The sequence below is a fragment of the Cebus imitator genome, unplaced genomic scaffold (genome assembly GCF_001604975.1).
Source record: "Cebus imitator isolate Cc_AM_T3 unplaced genomic scaffold, Cebus_imitator-1.0 Scaffold16, whole genome shotgun sequence".
NCBI lineage: Eukaryota > Metazoa > Chordata > Mammalia > Primates > Cebidae > Cebus > Cebus imitator.
Window position 1 is genome coordinate 1743457 of NW_016107331.1, and position 21262 is coordinate 1764718.

General features: G+C 40.6%; 1 protein-coding gene across 3 annotated transcripts in view; it reads left to right on the top strand.

The window, feature by feature from the left end:
* RASGRF2 (Ras protein specific guanine nucleotide releasing factor 2) overlaps positions 1 to 21262 on the top strand; it is a 255275-nt gene that overhangs the window by 150098 nt on the left and 83915 nt on the right. For 2 of the 3 annotated variants that reach the window (XM_017507586.2, XM_037731126.1), the window contains 5 exons: positions 950 to 1032; positions 5395 to 5643; positions 6312 to 6694; positions 16641 to 16766; positions 20393 to 20482. In XM_017507586.2, coding sequence (XP_017363075.1) covers positions 950 to 1032; positions 5395 to 5643; positions 6312 to 6694; positions 16641 to 16766; positions 20393 to 20482 — 931 coding nt within the window. The remainder of the gene's footprint in view (positions 1 to 949; positions 1033 to 5394; positions 5644 to 6311; positions 6695 to 16640; positions 16767 to 20392; positions 20483 to 21262) is intronic. The other variant, XM_037731121.1, reaches the window with a different exon arrangement.

Consider the following 21262-nt stretch of genomic DNA (forward strand, 5'->3'; position numbering starts at 1 on the left):
TATGCATATTCACTCTTTTTTTAGAGCATTGGCATTTAGAGTATACCCTGAGTTCAGGACCTATGTGAGGTCACATTGTGGTCAGCTTCATTGCCCTATTTAATGATAGCCAGAAAGCACTAGATAGTATCATAGTAACTAGAAGCAAATTTTTATTTTAAAAATTGATTATATTTTTTATTTTCCTATTTGGTTCAAAGGGAATATGTATAATTCAAAATAAATTTTTCTTTAACCCAAAATAATTGCAGAGGGAAAATTTAAATTGATAAGGTACAGATTAAATAATGAAGGCAGAGAAAATTAGCACAGCTTCCTGAACTCTCCTTTTGGAAAAGAGAAAAAGATGATACAATGCTTTAAGCATGCCAGAGACAGGAGAAATTACACACTGTCCCTTCTCCAAATAACATAGTATCAATAGGGGCTGCCAGAGGTAGTAGTAAAATGTGGGAATTTATTGGCAAAGAATACCTGAGAAGCAGAGGCAGAGCTTACTGGAGACAGATGAACTCCATCTGAGGAAGCCACTATTTTTAATCTGAGTACTCCATACCACCCCCTGGTTGCAGAAAATGAATATAGCAAGAGCGATCATGGTCAGGTCCCAGTCACCTCTCAAGTAGTGTTGGGGTTGCCTAAGAATTGTGACGAAGTGACATGAATTCTTGGGAAATACATCCAGGGAGAATACAGCTGTTGTATCTGTCGTCAGGTATTTGTCAGACACTTAGTTGGTACAGTTTTGGTATCTGAATACTGAATCTGTTCATCAGTGTGTAGTATTTACTTGCTCTGCACGTGTGTGTGTATATCTGCGTGTGTGTGTGTGTGTAAGAGAGCGGGAGAGGGAAATTAAGTTGATTCTTTTGGCTATAAACAATTGCGGGAATATATGATCTGCCTAGGCTTTCATGTAGGTTGTAATTGTCAACATTTTATTTTACAGTGTGTGGACAATATACGATGTAATGGTTTAATGACTATAGTATTTGAAGAGAATTCCAAAGTCACTGTGCCACATATGATTAAGTAAGTGTGAGAATCCTTTCCTTTACATTTTAATCAAGATTAAATTGGCAGAGCATGTAAAACCTTGAATAAAATACTGCTTCAATAGGATTCTGCTTCTTATTGAGAATATGTTTCTTGACAGGAATGCAGTGATTCATATGATTCCGTTATAAATAAGACTATCAAAGTGGCTTTTCAGGTTCACAGTTTATTAACTCACAGCATAGAAAAATTATTTTTTATACTGTTACATATGTCTTCATTCAGGACAAAATCCTAAGATGTTCAAGTTCAATATAAAAATTAAATAGTGACAGCCAGATGTGCCAAGGTCAGAGGGTGGACAAAGGTGTGGCTGCCCCACTGGGTATGAATCCTCCCATTGGGTATGAGTCATAATACCCTGATTTGGCCATTCAGATAGATTTAGATAACATGAATCAAGTGGCTTTGCTGTCTCCCCACTGCCTATTTATGCTTTGCCCCAGAGGCTATTTGCCTAGGGCTGCCGTCCTGCTCTAGCTGTTTTTAACAAAGTAAATCTTATAATTTTCCACTGGGGAAGCTCTAGTTTAAAATGAAAAGTTATCAGTAACTGTGTGCTAGAGCTGTCTGTATTAGTGCTTTTGTCTCCATATACTTTTTTGTTTTCAAATTTAGAAATTGTCTTGGGAGTATTTTGAAGCCAACCACAGTTTTCATTACTCTCATTTTCTTGGTTATTTGCATTCCAAATTCTAAGAGTAAAATGTATTTTTAAAAGCAGTTCTATGTTTAAAAATGAAGTTACTTGAAACTGAAAAAAAGTGTGTCTTTCATGGCTTTTTATGTGGATATTTTGAAGTCTGGACTGTTTTTGCGGAGGCTATAAATAACATTAACTTTGGGAGGAAGACTTTCCTATTCTGATAGACATTAATTACAGTTAGCATCATCCTAATGGTACATGTTTTAAAACTTACTAATTATTATATCACATGAAAGCAGAGTACATAATACTAGTACCATCAATGCTACAGGAAAATATAAATGATAAAAGGATGATAGTGCTTTACATTACTAGTCAAATTTAAAAATACTTTGGGTAGAGCCATTTTTAAATTCTAGGGCAAAATTTATTTTGCATTCAATTTTCTAGGTTTTAAATTTAGTATACTATTTGAAACCAGGTTAGGTAAAATGTTATGATGTTAAGAATAAGAATAAATATAGAATATTAAATCAAAAAGTCAAAACTATGACTTAATTTTTGAATTCACATCATTGGGTTAGAGTTTTCTTATTAATTTCCTACCATATAATTTTAATATTTCCCAAAATGATATATGTGATTTTTATTCTTTTTGAAAGCACTTTCTTGGAGGTTAGACAACCATGAAAGCCCACCTGCTTTGGAATTGAATTGTGTAAGACAGTGTAGACAAGTTCTAAGCCCTAGGGCAGCTATATGCCCACTACACATGCATTTTGTTGATATTAAAAATTAATACTAATGGAGACTTTAGTTTTGTGCCTGATCAGTTGTTGCTGGCACCCAAATGCATCTTCTGTCCCCAACCATGGCAGTTTACCAGTGTCCATGTCCAATCTCATTTGTCTAACCACTTACAGACCAGGACTTTTCTGCCTTTAGGTGCACAGAGGTGATACTTAATGAATTGAGATTGTTCTCCTGTTAGGGCAGAAACCTGTATCTTGGACTGTAAAGATTTTCTATTAAATCCAACATATCTATAATACACTAGATTTATTCCCATGGAAGAGTGAAGTTTTTTTATATATGTACTTCTATTTTTCCCAGTCTTATTGAGCCTGATTGTCCTCGTTCAGAGGACAGAGATTTTACAATCTCTGTTCCTTCTGATGGCTCTTTTCTACCTTGAAGTTTGTATTCTTCCCTATGTATCTTTGTCCCTATCTATAAACCATGAAGAAAATTCCTAACATTTCTCAGAGTTAAAAAAAAAAAAATCCTGTTATAACTGTGTCATGTTATTGACAGGGCATCACTTTGTAAGCATTCACTTCCTTTAAAACTTACCAATTATAATAGATGATTTGGGTTTGGTCTCTCAAGATTGCTTTTTAAGTGTTTACCAAAAAGGAGTTGCTGTTATCATAGGAGACTTCAGTAATGTATTATATTTTTCTCGAGAGTCCCTTAGGAAATAAAGTAAGATTCTACTCACCATAATAAAAGAAAATGAAATAATTTCATAATATTTAATTTCTTTCCTTAAAATGAAAATGTAATCGCAATTTTGAAGGAAAGTAGTGTAATTAGTCAGTTTTATTTTAATTTTATGCTGGCTGCAACACATTTTTTGTCCTAGTGTTTCAAATAAGCTAATTATAGCCAAAAGATGCAAAGCTCAAAACTATGAATAGAATGTGAAAATCATGACGCTTATTAGGTGAAAATATCCCTTTATAGGGTATGTAGACTTTCTTTTAATAATATTTGATCTCAACTTTCTTAGAAAATAGAGATTTTTGTGGTGGACAATGATGGGATAACAAGCAGTTATCTAGTTCAGCCATCTTCTGGACAGACTGATGGATTCATAAAATTTTTCTCAGATCTTTTTATGAATGAGCAAATTAAGAACCAGAAAAATAAAGTTGGTTGAGGGACACATAGGGAGTGGAAGAAAGAGCCTTGTTATTTTCAAGAACCTCAAAAGATGCACTTGGGCATTTCAAGATCAGTAGTGTAACTCAAGCTAACAGGCAACCCCAGTCAGTTCCTTGGCAGGGGCAGGCTCCTCATTTAACATGCTCTTTCAGGCCTGCAGATGAAATACTTCAACCTGCACTGAGCATATGTTGGGCTGGGGTGTTTCTAAGAGCAAGTTAAGAAAACTATTGATTCCTTTTTATCAGAAAGAAAATAAATATATAATTTCAAATCCCTCGAAGCGCTGAAAGGGCTAATTAAGGGCACTCACAACTGATTCTTAGCCAGCCAATTCTTAGCAAGCAATTGGCTCACTGAAAGTCACTGGCCCTGTAGCATATCCTTTAATCAACTGGTGAAATTCAGGACTTCATTGATTGTCTGTTCCGAGATGCTGCAATGAAGGTGAACAAGGGATCTCAGAAGCGGAAGTGAAGGCTACTGGTGGTCTTCGCTGTCCCCTTGGAGAGGCTGCCAATGCAATGGCCTGAAGGCGAGGGGTTGGGAGCAGCCAGATGGGAAGTTTTACAGAATGACAAAAGCAGTGGATTGCAGGGTAGTGGGGGTAGGTGCTATTCAGGGGAATATATTTCACCCATTCCTTTTATTTAAAAAAATGAAGGCATTTACCACAGAATTTTGAAAACATAATAAAAACATAACAAGTCACACTTGCAACTTATGGATTAGACAGTATTCAGAAAATGGATAGCCTTAAAAGGCATTAATAAGCCAGGAAAAATGAAATAAATGAATTAGGCACTCAAATCACAAAGTTAGAAAAAGAATGAGAGACTAAACTGTAGGAAAGTGTAGGAAGGAAATAAAAATAGACATTAATACAATATAGAAAACAGTAGAAGGGATAAATGAAAGAGCTGATTCTAGACAGCAAAATACCTAACCCTATTTAATCAAGAACAAAGGAGGAAAGCACAAACATACAAAATTAGAATTGAAGAAAAAAAGAACCACAGATATAGCAGTGATATCTGCATCTTTTCCTCTCCTGTTGTGGAAGGTGACACCCACTATGTTTTATGAACACTTTGGATATTTTGCTTTAAGGGCATAAGCAGTGCTAACCCCCGCTCTTAAAGAGGACCTTTGGCTTCATCTTCCTAATAAAGCAAGACTGAATTAGAGAGAAGGAATCCACAGTGTGAGACAAATTATTATTTACCACCTCCATCCTAAATTCTGGCTTTTCTAAATTATAGTAAACTTGATGTTTTCATAGCCCTGCCTATGCCTATATGTCTATCTATCATATAGACATACACAATCAGCCCTCTATCTGCCAATTACTTACATATCCAAAATATTTGGAAGAAAGAAAACAAAAAGATAGCTATACAACAATAAAAAATACAAATTTTAAAATACAGGATAATGATTTACAGAATATTCACATTGTTTTAAGTATTATAATCTAGAGGTGATTTACAGCATACAGGAGGATATACATAGGTTATGTGGAAATACTATATCATTTCATACTGGGGACTTGAGCATCTGTGGACTTTAATATGGTGGGGGTCAAGCCACCAATGCCCCGAGGGTGGGGGACAACTGTGCAATTATCTTCCCCCTATCAAACGCAGTGAGAAGCCCACTCCTGAGTGTGGGATTACAAATACTGAAATACTCAGTGGCCGAGGGGGAAGCCTGGTTTTACCATCATGTTCCTGCTTTGCGTGTAGGTCTGATGCCCGTCTTCATAAAGATGACACTGACATCTGCTTCAGTAAAACGCTCAACTCCTGCAAGGTGCCCCAGATCCGTTATGCCAGCGTGGAGCGCCTCTTGGAACGACTGACAGACTTGCGGTTTCTTAGTATCGACTTCCTCAACACTTTTCTGCACACCTATCGTATTTTCACTACTGCCGCTGTGGTGCTGGGGAAACTCTCCGACATATACAAGAGGCCTTTCACCTCCATCCCTGTCAGGTATGCCTGTCACTAGAGACTTGCCTGTCATTAGCATATGGCCCTCTTTGTTCCAGAATCACCATGCAAATGAGCAGGCCAGCTCTGCAAAGCAGCTCCTAGGGTATACTAGCTTGCCTTTTCAATGTACCATGCCCTCCAGCAGGAGGCCAATGTAAAGGTCACAGTTTCCCAGGGACGAAGTGGAAAACCAGAAGTCTCCAATTGGCCTTTGCTTGCTCTGTGATTACTTGGAAATAAACTCTATTGCTTTCGGCTTTTCTTTTTTTCTTTCTTTTTTTTTTTGACAATTATGATTTTAAAGCTTTAGTATGCATGAGAATCAGCTTGCATGTGGTAGGGGGAGAGTGTCTTGTTAAATTGCCGGCTCTGATTCAGTAGGTCTGGAGTGGAGCCCGAGTTCTGGATGTCTGACAAGTTCCCCAGAGATCCCAGTGCTGGTGTTTGGATCACAATTTAGTAGTAAGGGATTAGACGATGCCTAATAAGTGTCTGTCCTTCTTTGGCAGGTGGAGGGTATACATGTAGCATTTAGATTAAGGAAAGTCCAGCAATAGAAGTGCAGTGAGATTGTGGCCTGTAAATGAAGGGAACATGTTCTTGAATGACATCTGGGAAACTATTTCACTTGGCTACAATCTCTTAGTCACTTTTGCTCTTATTTTTAGGTCATTGGAATTGTTTTTTGCTACCAGCCAGAACAACAGAGGTGAACACTTGGTGGATGGAAAATCTCCACGTCTGTGTCGCAAATTCTCTTCCCCACCACCACTGGCTGTGTCCAGAACATCTTCCCCAGTGAGGGCCAGAAAGCTGTCTTTGACTTCTCCCTTGAACTCAAAGATAGGAGCATTGGACCTGACGACTTCCAGCAGTCCCACCACCACCACCCAGAGCCCTGCTGCCTCTCCACCGCCACACACTGGTCAAATACCACTGGATCTCAGCAGAGCCCTCTCTTCTCCAGAGCAAAGCCCGGGATCGGTGGAAGAGAATGTCGATAACCCCCGCGTGGATCTGTGTAACAAGCTAAAACGAAGTATTCAAAAAGGTATTATCTAGCACATTTGCATAATTACACCCCACATTTGCTGGCCGCCTGCCTCCCCACCCTTCCTTTTGGAACCCTAGTTTCCTTTCTTTACAACTTTAATACTTCTGCATAGAAAGTAGAATGAGTTCAATGGCTAGTTAGAAGAGAAAATTCCTGTAGATTCCTCTGGCCCCTCTGGAACAGAAAGGAAGATGAGTTGTCCTTATGCCCCTATAGTAAAAGGCTTATTGTAGTCAGCTGTCTATGGAAGAATAGCATATCTGAATGGTATTACTAGAGAGTTCTTGGAATTCGGTTAAGACTGGTTGGCTAAAGAGCCTAGCATGGTGCTTTGCACCGTGGGAGGTTGTGGGCACTCTCACCTGTGAACTCAGGCTGCAGAGCTTTCTCCTCCTCCACTATTTGCCTTAGGTACCTGTGTACTTCCGGCCTTTCCCTGCTGAGGATGAGCTAGGCTGGAAGCACCATGATGGCTTCTTCAGTTTAGCTATGAGGACAGTGCTCCATGTTATAGCAGAGATATAGGAGGGAAATCAAATTGGAGACAGTGTTAATTGCTCATGATGCAGCCAAAATAGTTTTTTAAAATGCCGATTAGATCATAGGTTTCTGGCTTCAAATTCTCTAATGACTTCCTATCACACTTAGAATAAAGGACATTCTCTCGGCCAGGGCCTTCAGATCCGTGAGACATGGATCCTGCCACCCTCTCCAGTCCCTGTTTCTCCACACTCCCTCATCCACTGGCTACTGTCACATAGATTTCCTTTTTGTGTCAGAAACACCTTGGTCATTTCTGCCTCAGAGTCCTTTGCACTCATTCCTTCCTCTGCTTGGCCACTCCTTTCCCATGTTAGCTCTATGAGATCAGCTATCTGTCTTACTCACCTGTGCACCCTCAGTGTCTTGGCCAGTGCCTGACAAGTAGCAAATTTTTGTTAAATGAATGAATGAAATAAAATATACAGTGAACTGATCGAGGGCCCTCTCACCCATCACTTTAGCTTTCTCAGCTTGGTACAGCGTAGGGCTGGAAGAGCTAATTCTTGTTGCTTTAAAGTCCAATGTTTCTGTAATGAAAATAAAAATGATTCACTGTCAAATTACAAACAGCTTTTTAAAAAACTGTATAATAACTGACTTATTGATAATATAATAAAAATTGGGCAGTAAATCAGACAAAGTGCCCAAATCTCAAGGAGGATTGCTCAGATGGATGCATAGAGTCTTGCTTTTCTACCTGCTTGAAGCTTCTATGTGCTTCTAGCTTGAATCATTTAAATAAGTTTCCTGAGTGAAGCTGTTAATGGAATTTTAACTGGAATGGTTGTCATCATCAAAAGTTGCACCCTTTTAAAGTCTTTAAATTGACAAGTTAGCAACTAAGGAGGAGGAAAGGGAGAAGATAATTAAAAAGTCATTAGAACAACAAGCTTAAGCAAAATTATGATGAATTCTTCTCAGGAATAATGAGGCAGCATACAAGCTGACAAGTGCATTCAGGGTTGGATCCAGTGCCAGTGCTTGGGAAACCCTGTGGAGGGAATGACTAGAATGGGGCATGGTGGTATGGGAAGTACAGGAGCTTTCAGATCATGGGAAGCTTTTTCCCCTTCTTTATTGCACTGCAGTAGATAGGAGAGGAGAAATCTGCAGATAAGTCAGGATTCTCTCTCTCTCCCTTTTTTTGAGTTAGGTAAGCTTTAGGAACATGCATTTCAGTGTCCAACACTAGTGGCTTAGAGGCTATGGTTTGATTGCTCCTGGGGCTGGGATGAGGAGGCAGTAAAGTCTGTTCAAGAGTCATTGAGTGAGCCTCTTTGTGCAGGATACCGTGTGTGCTACAGAGTCTACAGTGGTAAATAGCACCTTCACCATCATAATCTAGTTATGTGGATAATAGAGAAACAACATAACTATATGGGCAGGTGGTGTAAGAGGTGTCGACAGAGTGCTCTGGAAGCTGAAGAGCAGGGAGATTACATCTGGTTGAGCAGAATCAAGAAGCGTGTTTGACATGAGAAAAAAGATATGTGGGTTGGAAAGAGAAGATGGGACATCTTCTGGACCAAGAGAATATGTAAGTAAAGGAGTAGTGGTAATCACCAGTGGTGAATGCCGTTTCTTTTTTGTTTGTTTGTTTTTGAGACAGAGTCTCACTCTGTCGCCCAGGCTGGAGCACAGTGGTGTAAGCTCGGCTCACTGCAACCTCTGCCTCCCATGTTCAGGCTATTCTCCTGTCTCAGCGTCCTGAGTAGCGAGGGCTACAGACATGCGCCACCATACCTGGCTAATTTTTGTATTTTTAGTTGAGACGGGGTTTCACCATGTTGGCCAGGCTGGTCTTGAATTCCTGACCTCAGGTGATCCACCCGCCTTAGCCTCCCAAAGTTCTGGGATTATAGGCATGAGCCACTGTACTGGCTGGTGAAGGCCATTTCTGAGAGTGAGAGGCATCACTCCTTCTGAAGGGACAGGCTTTGTCCTGTTTTGACAGTATCAGTAGCCCTGTAGAACAGACCTTGTTAGTATTTTTCCTAGGGCTTTCTAGCAGTGAGTAAACTTAACAACTCTCCTAGAGAATCTTTCTTCTTCTCCTTCTTACCATCTTAACCATTTTTAAGTTATAGCTCAATACTATTGTTGAACAACAGATCCCTAGAACTTTTTCATCTTGCAAAACTGAAACTCTATAATCATTATATAGTACCCCATTTTCTTCCTCCCGCCCCACACCCCTGGCAACTACCTTTCTACTTTCTGTCTCTAAATTTGACTACCTTAAGTACCTCATATATGTGGAATCATTCAATATTTGTTCTTTTTTGAATGGGTAGTTCACTTAGTGTAATGTCCTCAAGGTTCAGCATGTTATAATATGTGATAGAATTTCATTTTTTAATAGGCTGAACAATAGGAAAATGCAGTATGCATAATACTGCATTTTCTTTATGCATTTATCCATTGAAAGACATTTTGGTTGCTTCTACCTCTTGGCTGTTTGAATAATCCTGCAATGAATATGGTGTGCAAATATCTCTTTGATATCACCATGATTAAGTGTTCCACTTTAACTTGTTATGCAGGGAGTGTTCCACTTCGATCACCAGCTTTCCTAGTTTTAGTCTTCAAAGCAACAATCCAACACCTTATCATGAAAGCTGCTTGAGCTACTGTCTAGGACAGGGTAGAAATCAATAGTTTTTTTTTTTACCTGGAACAATAAGCTGGAAAAAAGTTAGACTTGGGGTATCTTACTCTGTTTTGTGCTGTTAAAGCAGAATATCTGAGACTGGATAATTCTAAATGAACAGAAATCTATTTCTCACAGTTCTGGAGATTGGAAAGTTCAAGATCAAGGTGCTGATATCTTTCACGGGCCTTCTTGCTGTGTCATAACATGGTGGAAGGCAACACGTGGACGTGAGAGAGAGGAAAGGGGCCAAACTTATGCTTTTATAAGGAACTCAATACTGCAATAATGGCATTAATCCATTTATGTAGCTAGAGCCCTCATGACATAATCACCTCTTAGAGGTCCAACCTGTCAACACTGTTGCATTGGGGATTAAGTTTTTAACATAGGAACTTTGGGGGACACATTCAAACCGTAGCATTCTGTCCCTTCCCCTCCAAATTTATGTCCTCTCACATGCAAAATACATAGATTCCATCCTGATAGCCCCCAAAGTCTTAACTTGTTCTGGCATCAACTGGTAAGTTCAAAGTCCAGAGTCTTATCTGAATCAGATATGGGTGAGACTCAAGACATGATTCATCCTGAAGCAAATTCCCCTCCAGCTGTAATATGGTGGTGGGACAGGGATAGGATAGACATTCCCATTGTGAAAGGGAAAAATAAACAGGAAGAAAGGAATAACATGCCTCAAGTAAGTCCAAAACCCAAGGGGGCAGACATTAAATCTTAAGACTCCAGAATAATCTTTTACTCCATGTGCTGCCTCCTGGATACATGGGGGTGGGGTTGGGTACCCAAAGCCTCAGGCAGGGCTACTCCCCTGGCTTTTCTAGGCTCAGCCCACATGTCAGCTCTCATAGATTAGAGTCTCTTGTCTGCAGCAATCTCAGGCTGGTGTTGCATGTTGACAGTTTCAGGATTTCTGCAATGGCCTTACTCTCATGGCTCCACTAGGCATTGCCCCAGTGAGGACTTTCTTTGTGGCTCCATCCCTGCAAGAGATCTCTGCCTGGGCCCCTAGGCTGTCTGCAGCATCCTTTTAAATCTAGGTGAAGGAAGCTGTGCCTTCACAGCTTGTGTATTCTGTGCACCTGCAGAATTAGCACCACATGGATGCTACCAGTGCTTTCCATGTGCACCCTCTGGTGCGGTGGCCCAAGCTGCACCTGGCTTTGCCTGGGCCACAGCTAGTGGGGCTGAGGAGCACTGCACAGGAATGTGGGGAGCAGCCCTGGGCAGCAAATGCTGTGGTCCCTTAGGCTCCTCTCTGCAAACCTGGCCCTCAAGGTCCTAGCTTGGCTGAAACATCTCTGAAATGCCTTTGGAGTCTTTCTCCCATTGTCTTAATGAATAGCACCTCGCTCTCTTTTAGCCATGCTAATCTCTTTAGTATTAATCTCTTTAGCAAATGGTCACTTGGCCACAGGCTTGGTTTATGCTCCCAAAATGCCTTTTCACTCTTTACATGGCTGAGCTGCAAATTTTCCAAATCTTTCTGTTCTGCTTCCTTTTTAATTATAAATTTTGCCTTTAACCATTTCTTTCCTCTTGTATATATTTAAAAGTAGCCATTGCAGCTTCCTAATATTTTGCTTATAAATTTCTTCCATCAGGTATCCTAGTTCATCACTCTGGAGTTCTGCATTCCATAAAGCCCTTGGACATAAACACAATTCAGTCAAGTTCTTTGCTACTTAGTAACAAAGGTGGCTTTTATGTCAGTTTTCAACACCTTGTTTCCCGTTTCCATCTGAGACCTCATACCAGAATTGCTTTAACCATTCATATTTCTACCAACATTCTGATCATGACTACCTAAGTAATCTCTAAGGAGAGTCAGACTCCTGAAAGCTCTTTCTCTTCTTCTGAGCACGGACTATTGCTAGCATCATCCTTAACACTCCATTCATGGCAATACAGGCTTTCTCTATTCCATTCCTTCAAACTCTTCCAACATCTGTCCATCCAGTTCCAAAGCCACTTCCACATTTTCAGGTATTTGTTATAGCAACAACCTCACTTCTCAGTACTAATTTTCTGTCTTTACTTTGTGCTACCTGAGACTGGGTAATTTATAATGAGCAGAAGTGTATCTCTCCCAATTCTAGTGGCTGGCATCTGGTAAGGGCCTTCATGCTGCATTGTAATATAATGGAAAGCATCATATGGATGAGAAAGAAAGGGAAGTAGGCCAAACTCATTCTGTTCCCAAGATAAAAGCATTCATTCATTCATGAATGTAGAGTACTCATGACATAATCACCTGTTAGAGGTCTTACCTGTCAACACTGTTGCATTGGAGTTTAAGTTTCCAACATAGGAACTTTAGGGGACATATTCAAATCATAGCATGGGGAGACCAAGATAAATGAGAAAGAGCTGGATCAAGCTCTTAGGGAAGGACACTGACACAGACATCAAAGACCTGTCAGTGCAGATATTGGACAGAGTGGGATCATTGTGGACATAGCCAGTGGCTGCTGGAGAGCCTTATCACGTGACAGCACTGATCATTCATGACCTGGGGCCAGCATATGGAGAGGACCTGTGAATAACAGTATGGCAGAAATATTAGGATCTTTCCTATATTAGAGAATTAGGTTGAAGGCTTCATGCCTCCATTTCTCGCTGGATTTCCCCAAAACAAATGATTTAGTGTTGTATTTTTATCAGTTAATTTATCCAGATAGTTCATAGGTTAGAAATATCATTTCAAGCATAGTAAAATGCTGAGCTCTTTCCACTCTGGGTAATGGAGAATGTCCAAGATTGTATCTAGGAGGGGCCCATGGCAGTTGATGAAGCCCATAGAGCCGACCTTTACTCCAGAGCTGTCAGCTCCTCTGCTCCCCAGGCTTCTTAGTCACATTCACTGCCTAATGCACCCCCCTTAGCTCTCATTTTACCATGACCTCTTCCTTAATCCTTCCATTAAGCTACTATTTTGCATTCTTTTCCCTTTCTGTAGCTGTCTTCTGATTTCTTTTTAATGTATTATTTCCCTTCTTATACTTAAAAATATTTAAGGTGGTCATTCAGAGAGATGCAGGGCACAACTACTTTAAAAATAGGTAGCTGGACGTGGTGGCTCACGTCTATAATCCCAGCACTTTGGGAGTCCAAGGTGGAAGGATCATTTGAGCCTAAGAATTTCAGACCAGCCTGGGCATATTAGTGAGACCTTGTCTCTACTAAAAATAAAAAATAAAGAATTAGGTGTGATTGTGTGCCCCTGTTGTCCCAGTTACTTAGGAGTCTGAGACAGGAGGATCATTTGCACCCAAGAGGTCAAGGCCACAGTGAGCTCTGATCATGCCTCTGCATTCCAGCCTGGGTCACAGAGTAAGACCCTGTCTCAAAAATACAAAAAAAAAATTAAAAAGACAAAAATAAAATAAAATAGGCAAGGAAACTGGGCAATGGGGAAAAAGGAAACAGCTGTATGTGGCTAAGTGTATGGTTACTGAACAAATGAATACTGTGTGATTTTCTGCAGTTCCTAGAGTCCCCTGACTTTGGTTCCAAGCTCCTCTGCTGACAGAGTAAAGACAGGAATATAATCAATCATGTGATTCATATTGAAGGCTAGGAATACATTGGTTGTGCAGACATATACTTTCTGGCTGTTGAGACTGAGAGCAATTTATCCTATGGATCCTTGTGAAGGAAACACTGTGAGTAGAAAGTTTAGAATTAAGACTCTGGGTGAGGTGGCTCTTTGGCATTTTTCTGAATAGGTGAAGCAAAGAAATTACAGACTCAGTTGTGGGTTTTTTGTTGTTGTTGTTTTGTTTTTTGCATTGGCATATGGGTAACAGTGGTCATGAATAATTTTTGGAAAGTCAGAGATGAACACTACTTCAGCATGAGTCTGAAAGTTCAGTGTGTGTGTGTGTGTGCATGTGTGCACATGTATGTGTGTGTAGTTATCTGTAAGAGTCAAGAGTGCTGCTGTGTTAACCCTGCTGTCTAGTCTTAAAATTTTGAGTTGACAAAGAAAAAGGAGACATTGATCCATCTTTAATTTGAAAGATGTTTGCGTGTGCTTCACATAATGTTAACACTTAAAACAGTTGGCAAACTTGAATAAGAATCCTGTGCCAAGAACTTACACATTTTCTGCTTTTCACTTAAGGATACAACCCCACACAATCTCATTGTATAATACCAGTTTTGCCAATTAGGTCCATACTGATGCCATGGGCCTCCCTCACTGCCACCCAGCTATTCATTTCAGGGCATGTTCTTTGAAAAGTACTAGTGATCTTCATCCATTTTTATTGTCATTGCAGTGATGGTGCCAGCCTTGCAATATTTTCAGGCAAGAGCACTTCAAACAATGTGAGAATAAGGAAGAGAAATAGGAAATATCCTTTAAAATGAGTGAGGCGATGAACTTAGGGAAAAAATCAATTTAATTTCCCTCCGACTCAGTCCCTACATCTATTCCAGGCTCATCCAACATTTGCTAGTACCCTTCCTTCTTTTTAGCAGGCAGTCTCTATCTTCTTCAACCCCAAGTACTACAAAACAAAAATACCAGCCTCTCTCAGATATCCAGATTCTACCCAGTGGTGGGTTCTCAACAAAACCAAGCCAACAGCAGGCAAGAAAGGTGAGCCAAAGAGCTGCTCACTGTATTCGGACCCCATTTCCCACTCAGTGTTCACTTAGACCACGGCTGTGCAACTTGCCCACCTAAGTGTTGTTGCACAGCCCACAGCACTAGTATCTGTTTCTGTGTTCTTAGTTTGAAAATTGCCTGCCTGTGGGCTGAAAGTGCTCCCGATTTTAGCTTTTGTTTTGAGCCACATCTACCCACTCGTCCTGCAGGCAAAGCTGTTTGCAAGGAGCTTGATCGAAAGTGAACATGCCAGAAGGAATGCGCCCCCAGCCCCCACTGCTGGCATGGTTTCTTCTCTCCATAGGTGCCTGTTAGCTTACAGGATTCTTCTGTGCTCTCCTTTCTTTCAGAACAGTCGGGTTCTGTCCAGCTTTCTCATTGGGAAATTTCCTGGGTTCAGTATAATTGCTGTCTAATGATTTTCTCATTTTCCTGAGATGACTGAATGGTTGAATCAGACCAAAGACGTGTGTTTGATATTCTGTTTGTTCGTACAGAGCAGATGCCTTCCATTACTGAATTTTGAGGGAGTTATTTAGAAAATAATAAAACCGACAGCTAAGCACTGATTTTTTTTTGTCTGCATCTTGCATCGTTGCCAGCTTGACTATAATTATGTCATTCAGAGAAAGAATCTAACCATTTCCTTTTCCTGGCCCCTTTGTGTTTCAAAAGAGCAAAATTGTGGTCATATTTCTAAGCGGGTAAGTCACATGCAAGTATAAAAATGACTTTATATGAAGTCATTGGGGCTTTTGAAAGTTTGTTGAGTGAAATCTTGAATGGAATGGCAAAGCAAAGTAGTTCTGCTAACAGGATTAATGTACAATTAGTGGAGGTAACACTAAGCTTTTATCAGTGGGAATTAACGAAAAGCCCAAGAAGAATGGAAGAATCGTTGGAAATTTATTATAATTTTGTAATATTTTTCTCTGAAAGAGCTGACACAAAGTTATAGTCTTACCTGCTTAATAAATCAGTTGGAGGCATATAGAAATATCATTAGTAATGGCCTAAGAGCGACCTTAAAATGATGGGCGTGTACTTCTCGGGATGTTAGCTGCAGCAAAGAAGCTCAAATGACCTTAAACCCTCCCAATGGTTCATTTAAAAATTTTTCATTTGCTTCCTGCTGATCTGTAGCTCTAGCTCAGAGATACCCAATAGAATTTTCTGGGAGGATAGAAATACTCTATATCTGGGCTGTTCAATACCATAACCACTAGCCACATGTGGCTTCTGAGCACTCAAAATGTGGCTAGTGCAAGTGGGGAGCCGAAATAATAATTTAACTTCAGTTAATATAAATTTACATAGCCACGTTTGGGTAGTGCTGTCATTTTGGACAACATAGCTTAGATCCCAGAGATCCCTGGTGAGGGCCACATTGATAGAGATTCAAACTTTTGGTTGGCTTAGGGGGCAACCCAGTCAAAGAATTCATGAAGTCCTGATTTTTATCCCAGTCTGATTTTTAACCTGAAAAAGTCATCTTTCCCCATGTCTCCCCTCCAAGAAAGCAGAAACATTTGGAAGGTCAGGGGATCCAACACCACATACCCCCAGTTCTTTTTCTTTCTTTCTTTTTTTCTTTCTTTTTGAATCAGAGTTTTGCTCTTGCTACCCAGGCTGGAGTGCAATGGTGCGATCTCAGCTTACCGCAACCTCTCCCAGGTTCAAGCTACTCTCCTGCCTCGGCTTCCTGAGTAGCTGGGATTACAGGCATGTGCCACCACGCCTGGCTAATTTTGTATTTTTGGTAGAGACAGGGTTTCTCCATGTTGGTCAGGCTGATCTCAAACTCCCATCCCAAAGTACTGGGATTACAAGCGTGAGCCACCGTGCCCGGTCCCCTGTTCTTTTTAACATCTGCTGCTGCATTTGACAGAAGGGGCTGGCCAGGGTCAGCTAGGATCAGCCAGGTCCAACAGGGTCATCAAGACAGGGTTAGAGAAGATCCCTATTTATTTAGTGTCATTAGCACTTGACTTAATTTCATATTAAAGCCCTTTAATGAAATGTTTATTATCTGTAATGAACTTTTGTTTCCATGCGTGATATTGTCAAGAAGCTATAGAATTTATAACCTGGTTGTTAAAATTCATTATGTTTTCAAGCAGCAGTCCTAGAGTCTGCACCAGCGGACCGAGCAGGAGTGGAAAGCTCCCCTGCAGCGGACGCCACAGAACTCTCACCTTGCAGATCCCCCTCAACTCCCCGGCACCTCCGCTACCGCCAGCCTGGAGGTAAGAGCTCAGGAGGGACTCAGAAATAGAAACATGAAAAATGATGTCTAGCTTCTGAACCTTTCCTTTGCCTTATGTTTTCACTGCCAAAATAATTTTTTTAGTCTCACTTATTGAAATTAATTGGAAGCAAATACAGTTGGCCCTTTATATCTTGGGGTTCATATCTGTGGATTCAGCCAACCACCCATCAAAAATATTTGGTAGAAGAAAAAAAGCTTCTGTACTGACAGTGTACCTACTTTTTTTCCTTGTCATTATTCCCTAAACATTGTAGTATGACAGCTATTTACATAGCATTTATGTTGTATTAGTTATTATAAATAATCTATAGGTGATTTAAAATATACAGAAAGATGTGCATAGGTTATATTCAAATACTACATGATTTTATATCAGGGACTTGAGCATTCATGGATTTTGGTATCTGAGGGAGATCCTAGAACCAGTACCCTACAGGTAACAAGGGATGACTATAATGTTATTGTAGGACCAATTGGTGAAAAAATAAATGATTAGAGAATACGCCATTAGTCTAGCCAATATTTGTTTAGTTCCATCAATTGCATTGCATTTTGTGAGAAGTAACGTAAATCAAACGGCTCTTCTTTAGATGTTAGTTAGTTGAAGAATCTCAGTGCTGGGTTTACCAAAATGTTCCCAGTCTCTGATATCTTACCTTGAGTCCCAATGTCATCTATGTAAGTGGACTCATCTGGGACATCACAATCTGGAGAGACCTTGTTAATAATATTATTTCAAATATTATTGGACCTAAAATAAGGTTCAATAATTATTGGACCTAAAATAAGGTCCAAGTGCATGGGACCCCAGTCATCATTATTGCAAGTGGCAGAAACTGGCATATGTTTTTGATATATAGTTAAGAAAATTGTAAAGCATTACTCCATAATTTGTTTGGGAACACAATAAATGTCCTCTAATTGGAGAAAAAATAATCAGGACAGAAAGTAGAAGTATTTTAATTATCTCCCATTTTTGTCACTGCTCAAATAAATATATCCAAGTATCAGTGGTTTTGAAATGTTTGATTTTCTCTTCTTAAGCCAATTACTTCAAGTCAGAAGAGAAAATTACACAGTTATGAAACCTGATTCACCCCAAGTAACCCAAATGAGTAGACATTTTTTTTTTTTTTTAAGACAGAGTCTTACTCTGTTGCCTAGGCTGGAGTGCAGTAACACAGTCTCGACTCACTGCAATCTCTGCCTCCTGGGTTCAAGCGATTCTCCTGCCTCTCAAGTAGCTGGGATTACAGGTGTGTGCCACCATGCCCAGCAGTTTTTGTATTTTTAGTAAAGATGGGGTTTCACTTTGTTGGCAAGGCTGACCTCGAACTCCTGACCTCAGGTAATTTACTCTCTTCAGCCTCCCAAAGTGTTAGGATTACAGGTGTGAGCCTCCGTGCCTGGCCTCTAAAGGCATTTCTGACCCTCATACGCATGCTTCAAATAGGGCATTTTAGCAAAACATAAAGTATATGGCCCCAAATGGTTATCTGTGGCCTTCGCAGCTTGGTAGAAGCTGTTGTCATTGCCATGAACTCTGAGATCAACTAGGAGGGTCTGAGGCAGGCTGTTGTTAGATACCTGCCTTAATGGATATTAGCACTTGGGCCCTTCAGGCTGCAGGTCCGTTATGGGTTACTCTGCCATTTGGGTACTTCTGGTAAATGAAGGCGACAAATTAGACTTTCCTGGCTTGTCATAGTACTGCTATGGAATTAGCCAGATCTCTCTATTCCTCTTAGAGTTTTGGTCAGTCCAGGTCTTGGCAACTTCTTGACCATTGGCAAGTAAGACAATTTGAGTTCATTGTAACCTGCAAGAGTTTGGGATTGAAACCTATGGAAGTAAGGCTCTACCAAGGCAAGAGTTAAATGCTGTTCAAGGTGTTAGGATTATTAGAGCTCTGCTTTATATCCTCTCTTCTTAAGTTTATATTCACATGCAAAATTTTTAATTTACATAAGGATTATTTGGAAAATTTCCTCCTATTTGTAGATTAAGCCAAATCCTTTTTTATTTCCCTGATATGACTAAATCATAGAGACATAGAAACATAGGAAGGAGGCTGAAACCTGTGATAATATGGAGGACCCAAATGGGGACAGCATCACACATTTCTATCTAGCCGAAATTTTGCCTGTGCATCTACTTGCCACCTTGTTCCAAAATGTTTGCTTTTGCAATAAGGCTATTGTGGAAAGAGAGGGTAGAGCTGTTTTATGTGTGTGTGCCTGGGCACATTAAGCAGCTCATTGCTTCCCCTCTTATGTATTTATTTATTTTAAGCATGATTGTGAAACATTAGGGCCAAACTAATAAAAGCCCTCAGACCCTCCTACTTGCTGTCAGAGCTCAGAATCACAGTGGACTGTTTTCACTAAACGTCTGAGCGAGGAGAAGCAGTGAGCTTGGCACCAGCACTGGCAAATGCTGTGTGTACAGTCGGAGGAGTGAACAGGACTGCAAGGTTGCTCAATGCATCCTTTTGATTTTCAAAGGGCCACCCTTAACCCATCCTCACTTGGTGTTCTGAGAAGGAAATTCTATCAGTAACATGATGTATCTTTTTTAAGAATTTTTTTTTTTTTTTGAGACAGCGTTTCACCCTTGTTGCCCAGGCTGGAGTGCAATGATACAATCTTGGCTCACCGAAGAGCCGAGGAAGAACCTTGGCCTCCTGGGTTCAAGTGACTCTCCTACCTCAGCTTCCCAAGAAGCTGGGGTTACAGGCATATGCCACCATGCCTGGCTAATTTTGTATTGTTAGTAGAGATGGGGTTTCTCCATGCTGGCCAGGCTGGTCTTGAACTCCTGACCTTATGATCTGCCCGTCTCAGCCTTCCAAAGTGCTGGGATTACAGGCATGAGCCATCACACCCGGCCTAAGGATATTTTTATGTTGAGATATGGTTTATGTACCATAAAATTCACCTTTTTAAAGTATATAGTTCAGCCATTTTTTTATTTAATACATTCACAGGGACAGGCAGCCATAACCACTGTTTAATTCTAGAACATTTTCATCACCCAAAAAGAAACCCTGTACATATAAGCAACTGTATACTCATTAGCAGTCACTCTCCATTCCTTCCCCAATCCCAGCAGCCCTAGGCAACCACTAATCTTTCTCCCTCTGTGGATTCACATCTGCTGGACATTTCACATAAAGGGAATCATATAATATGTGACCTTTTGTGATTGGCTGCTTCTTTAACTTGGCTAATGTTTTCCAGGTTTATCCATGTTCTAGCATGTACTGCAACTTCATTCCTTTTTTGTGGCTGAATAATATTCCCTTGTGTTTATTCATCAATTGGTAGACATTTGGTTGTTTCTACTTTTTGGCTACTGTGAACAATGCTGCTATGAATATTCATACACACATTTTTGTGTGTAGATGTCTGCTTTCGCTTCTCTTGCTTATATACCTAGAGTGGAATTCCTGTTGTGTGATCTTATTATTTGCTCACTAGCAGAGATAATACAGGGCATTCGGCCCAGTCCTTCATTCAATGCAGGAATAAAAATGATGATTTTTGTTATAGAATATTATCCATTTGCCTCACCTTTCCATTTCCTTTCTTTTCAAATAACCAGGACAGACAGCTGACAATGCCCACTGCTCTGTTTCACCGGCCTCTGCTTTTGCAATAGCCACAGCTGCAGCAGGACATGGGAGTCCACCGGGTGAGTAGGGGAGCAGCTACATACAGATATGTGACCATTTATAGTAAGTCACTGGCCCATGACTGCCAGTGTCTTGATGAGACACTTGGCAGCTCTCACACTGGAATTCTACCACTTTGGGAAAACGAAGCAGAAGGATTGCTTGAGACCAGTAGTTTGAAACCAGCGAGGGCAACATAGAGACCCCATCTCTATAAAAAAGTTTGAAAATTAGCTGGGCATGGTGTTGCATGCCTGTAGTGCCAGCTACTCAAGAGGCTGAGGCAGAAAAATCACTTGGGGCCGGGAGCTTGAGACTACTGTGATCATGGAGCTGTGATCACACCACTGCACTCCAGCCAGGCAGTGGTGTGATCATGTGTATGACCCTATCTCAACCAAACAAAATAAAGTAAAATAATAATAAGAGAATGCAAATTCCTAGCTCTTTCTGAGTCAGTAGTTCTGGGAAGAGACTGTCTTTTAAATAAGCATCTTCAGAAATCGCCTTATTTGGCCAGGCACGGTGGCTCACGCCTGTAATCCTAGTACTTTGGAAGGCCGAGGCAGGCGGATCACCTGAGGTCCGGAGTTCAAGACCAGCCTGGCCAACATGGTGAAACCCTGTCTCTACTAAGAATACAAAAATTAGTTGGGCATGGTGTCGCATGTCTGTAATTCCAGCTACTCAGGAGGCTGAGGCAGGAGAATTGTTTGAACCTGAGAGGTGGAGGTTGCACTGAGCCAAGATTGTGCCACTGTGCCCCAGCCTGTGTAACGGAGCAAGACTCCGTCTAAAAA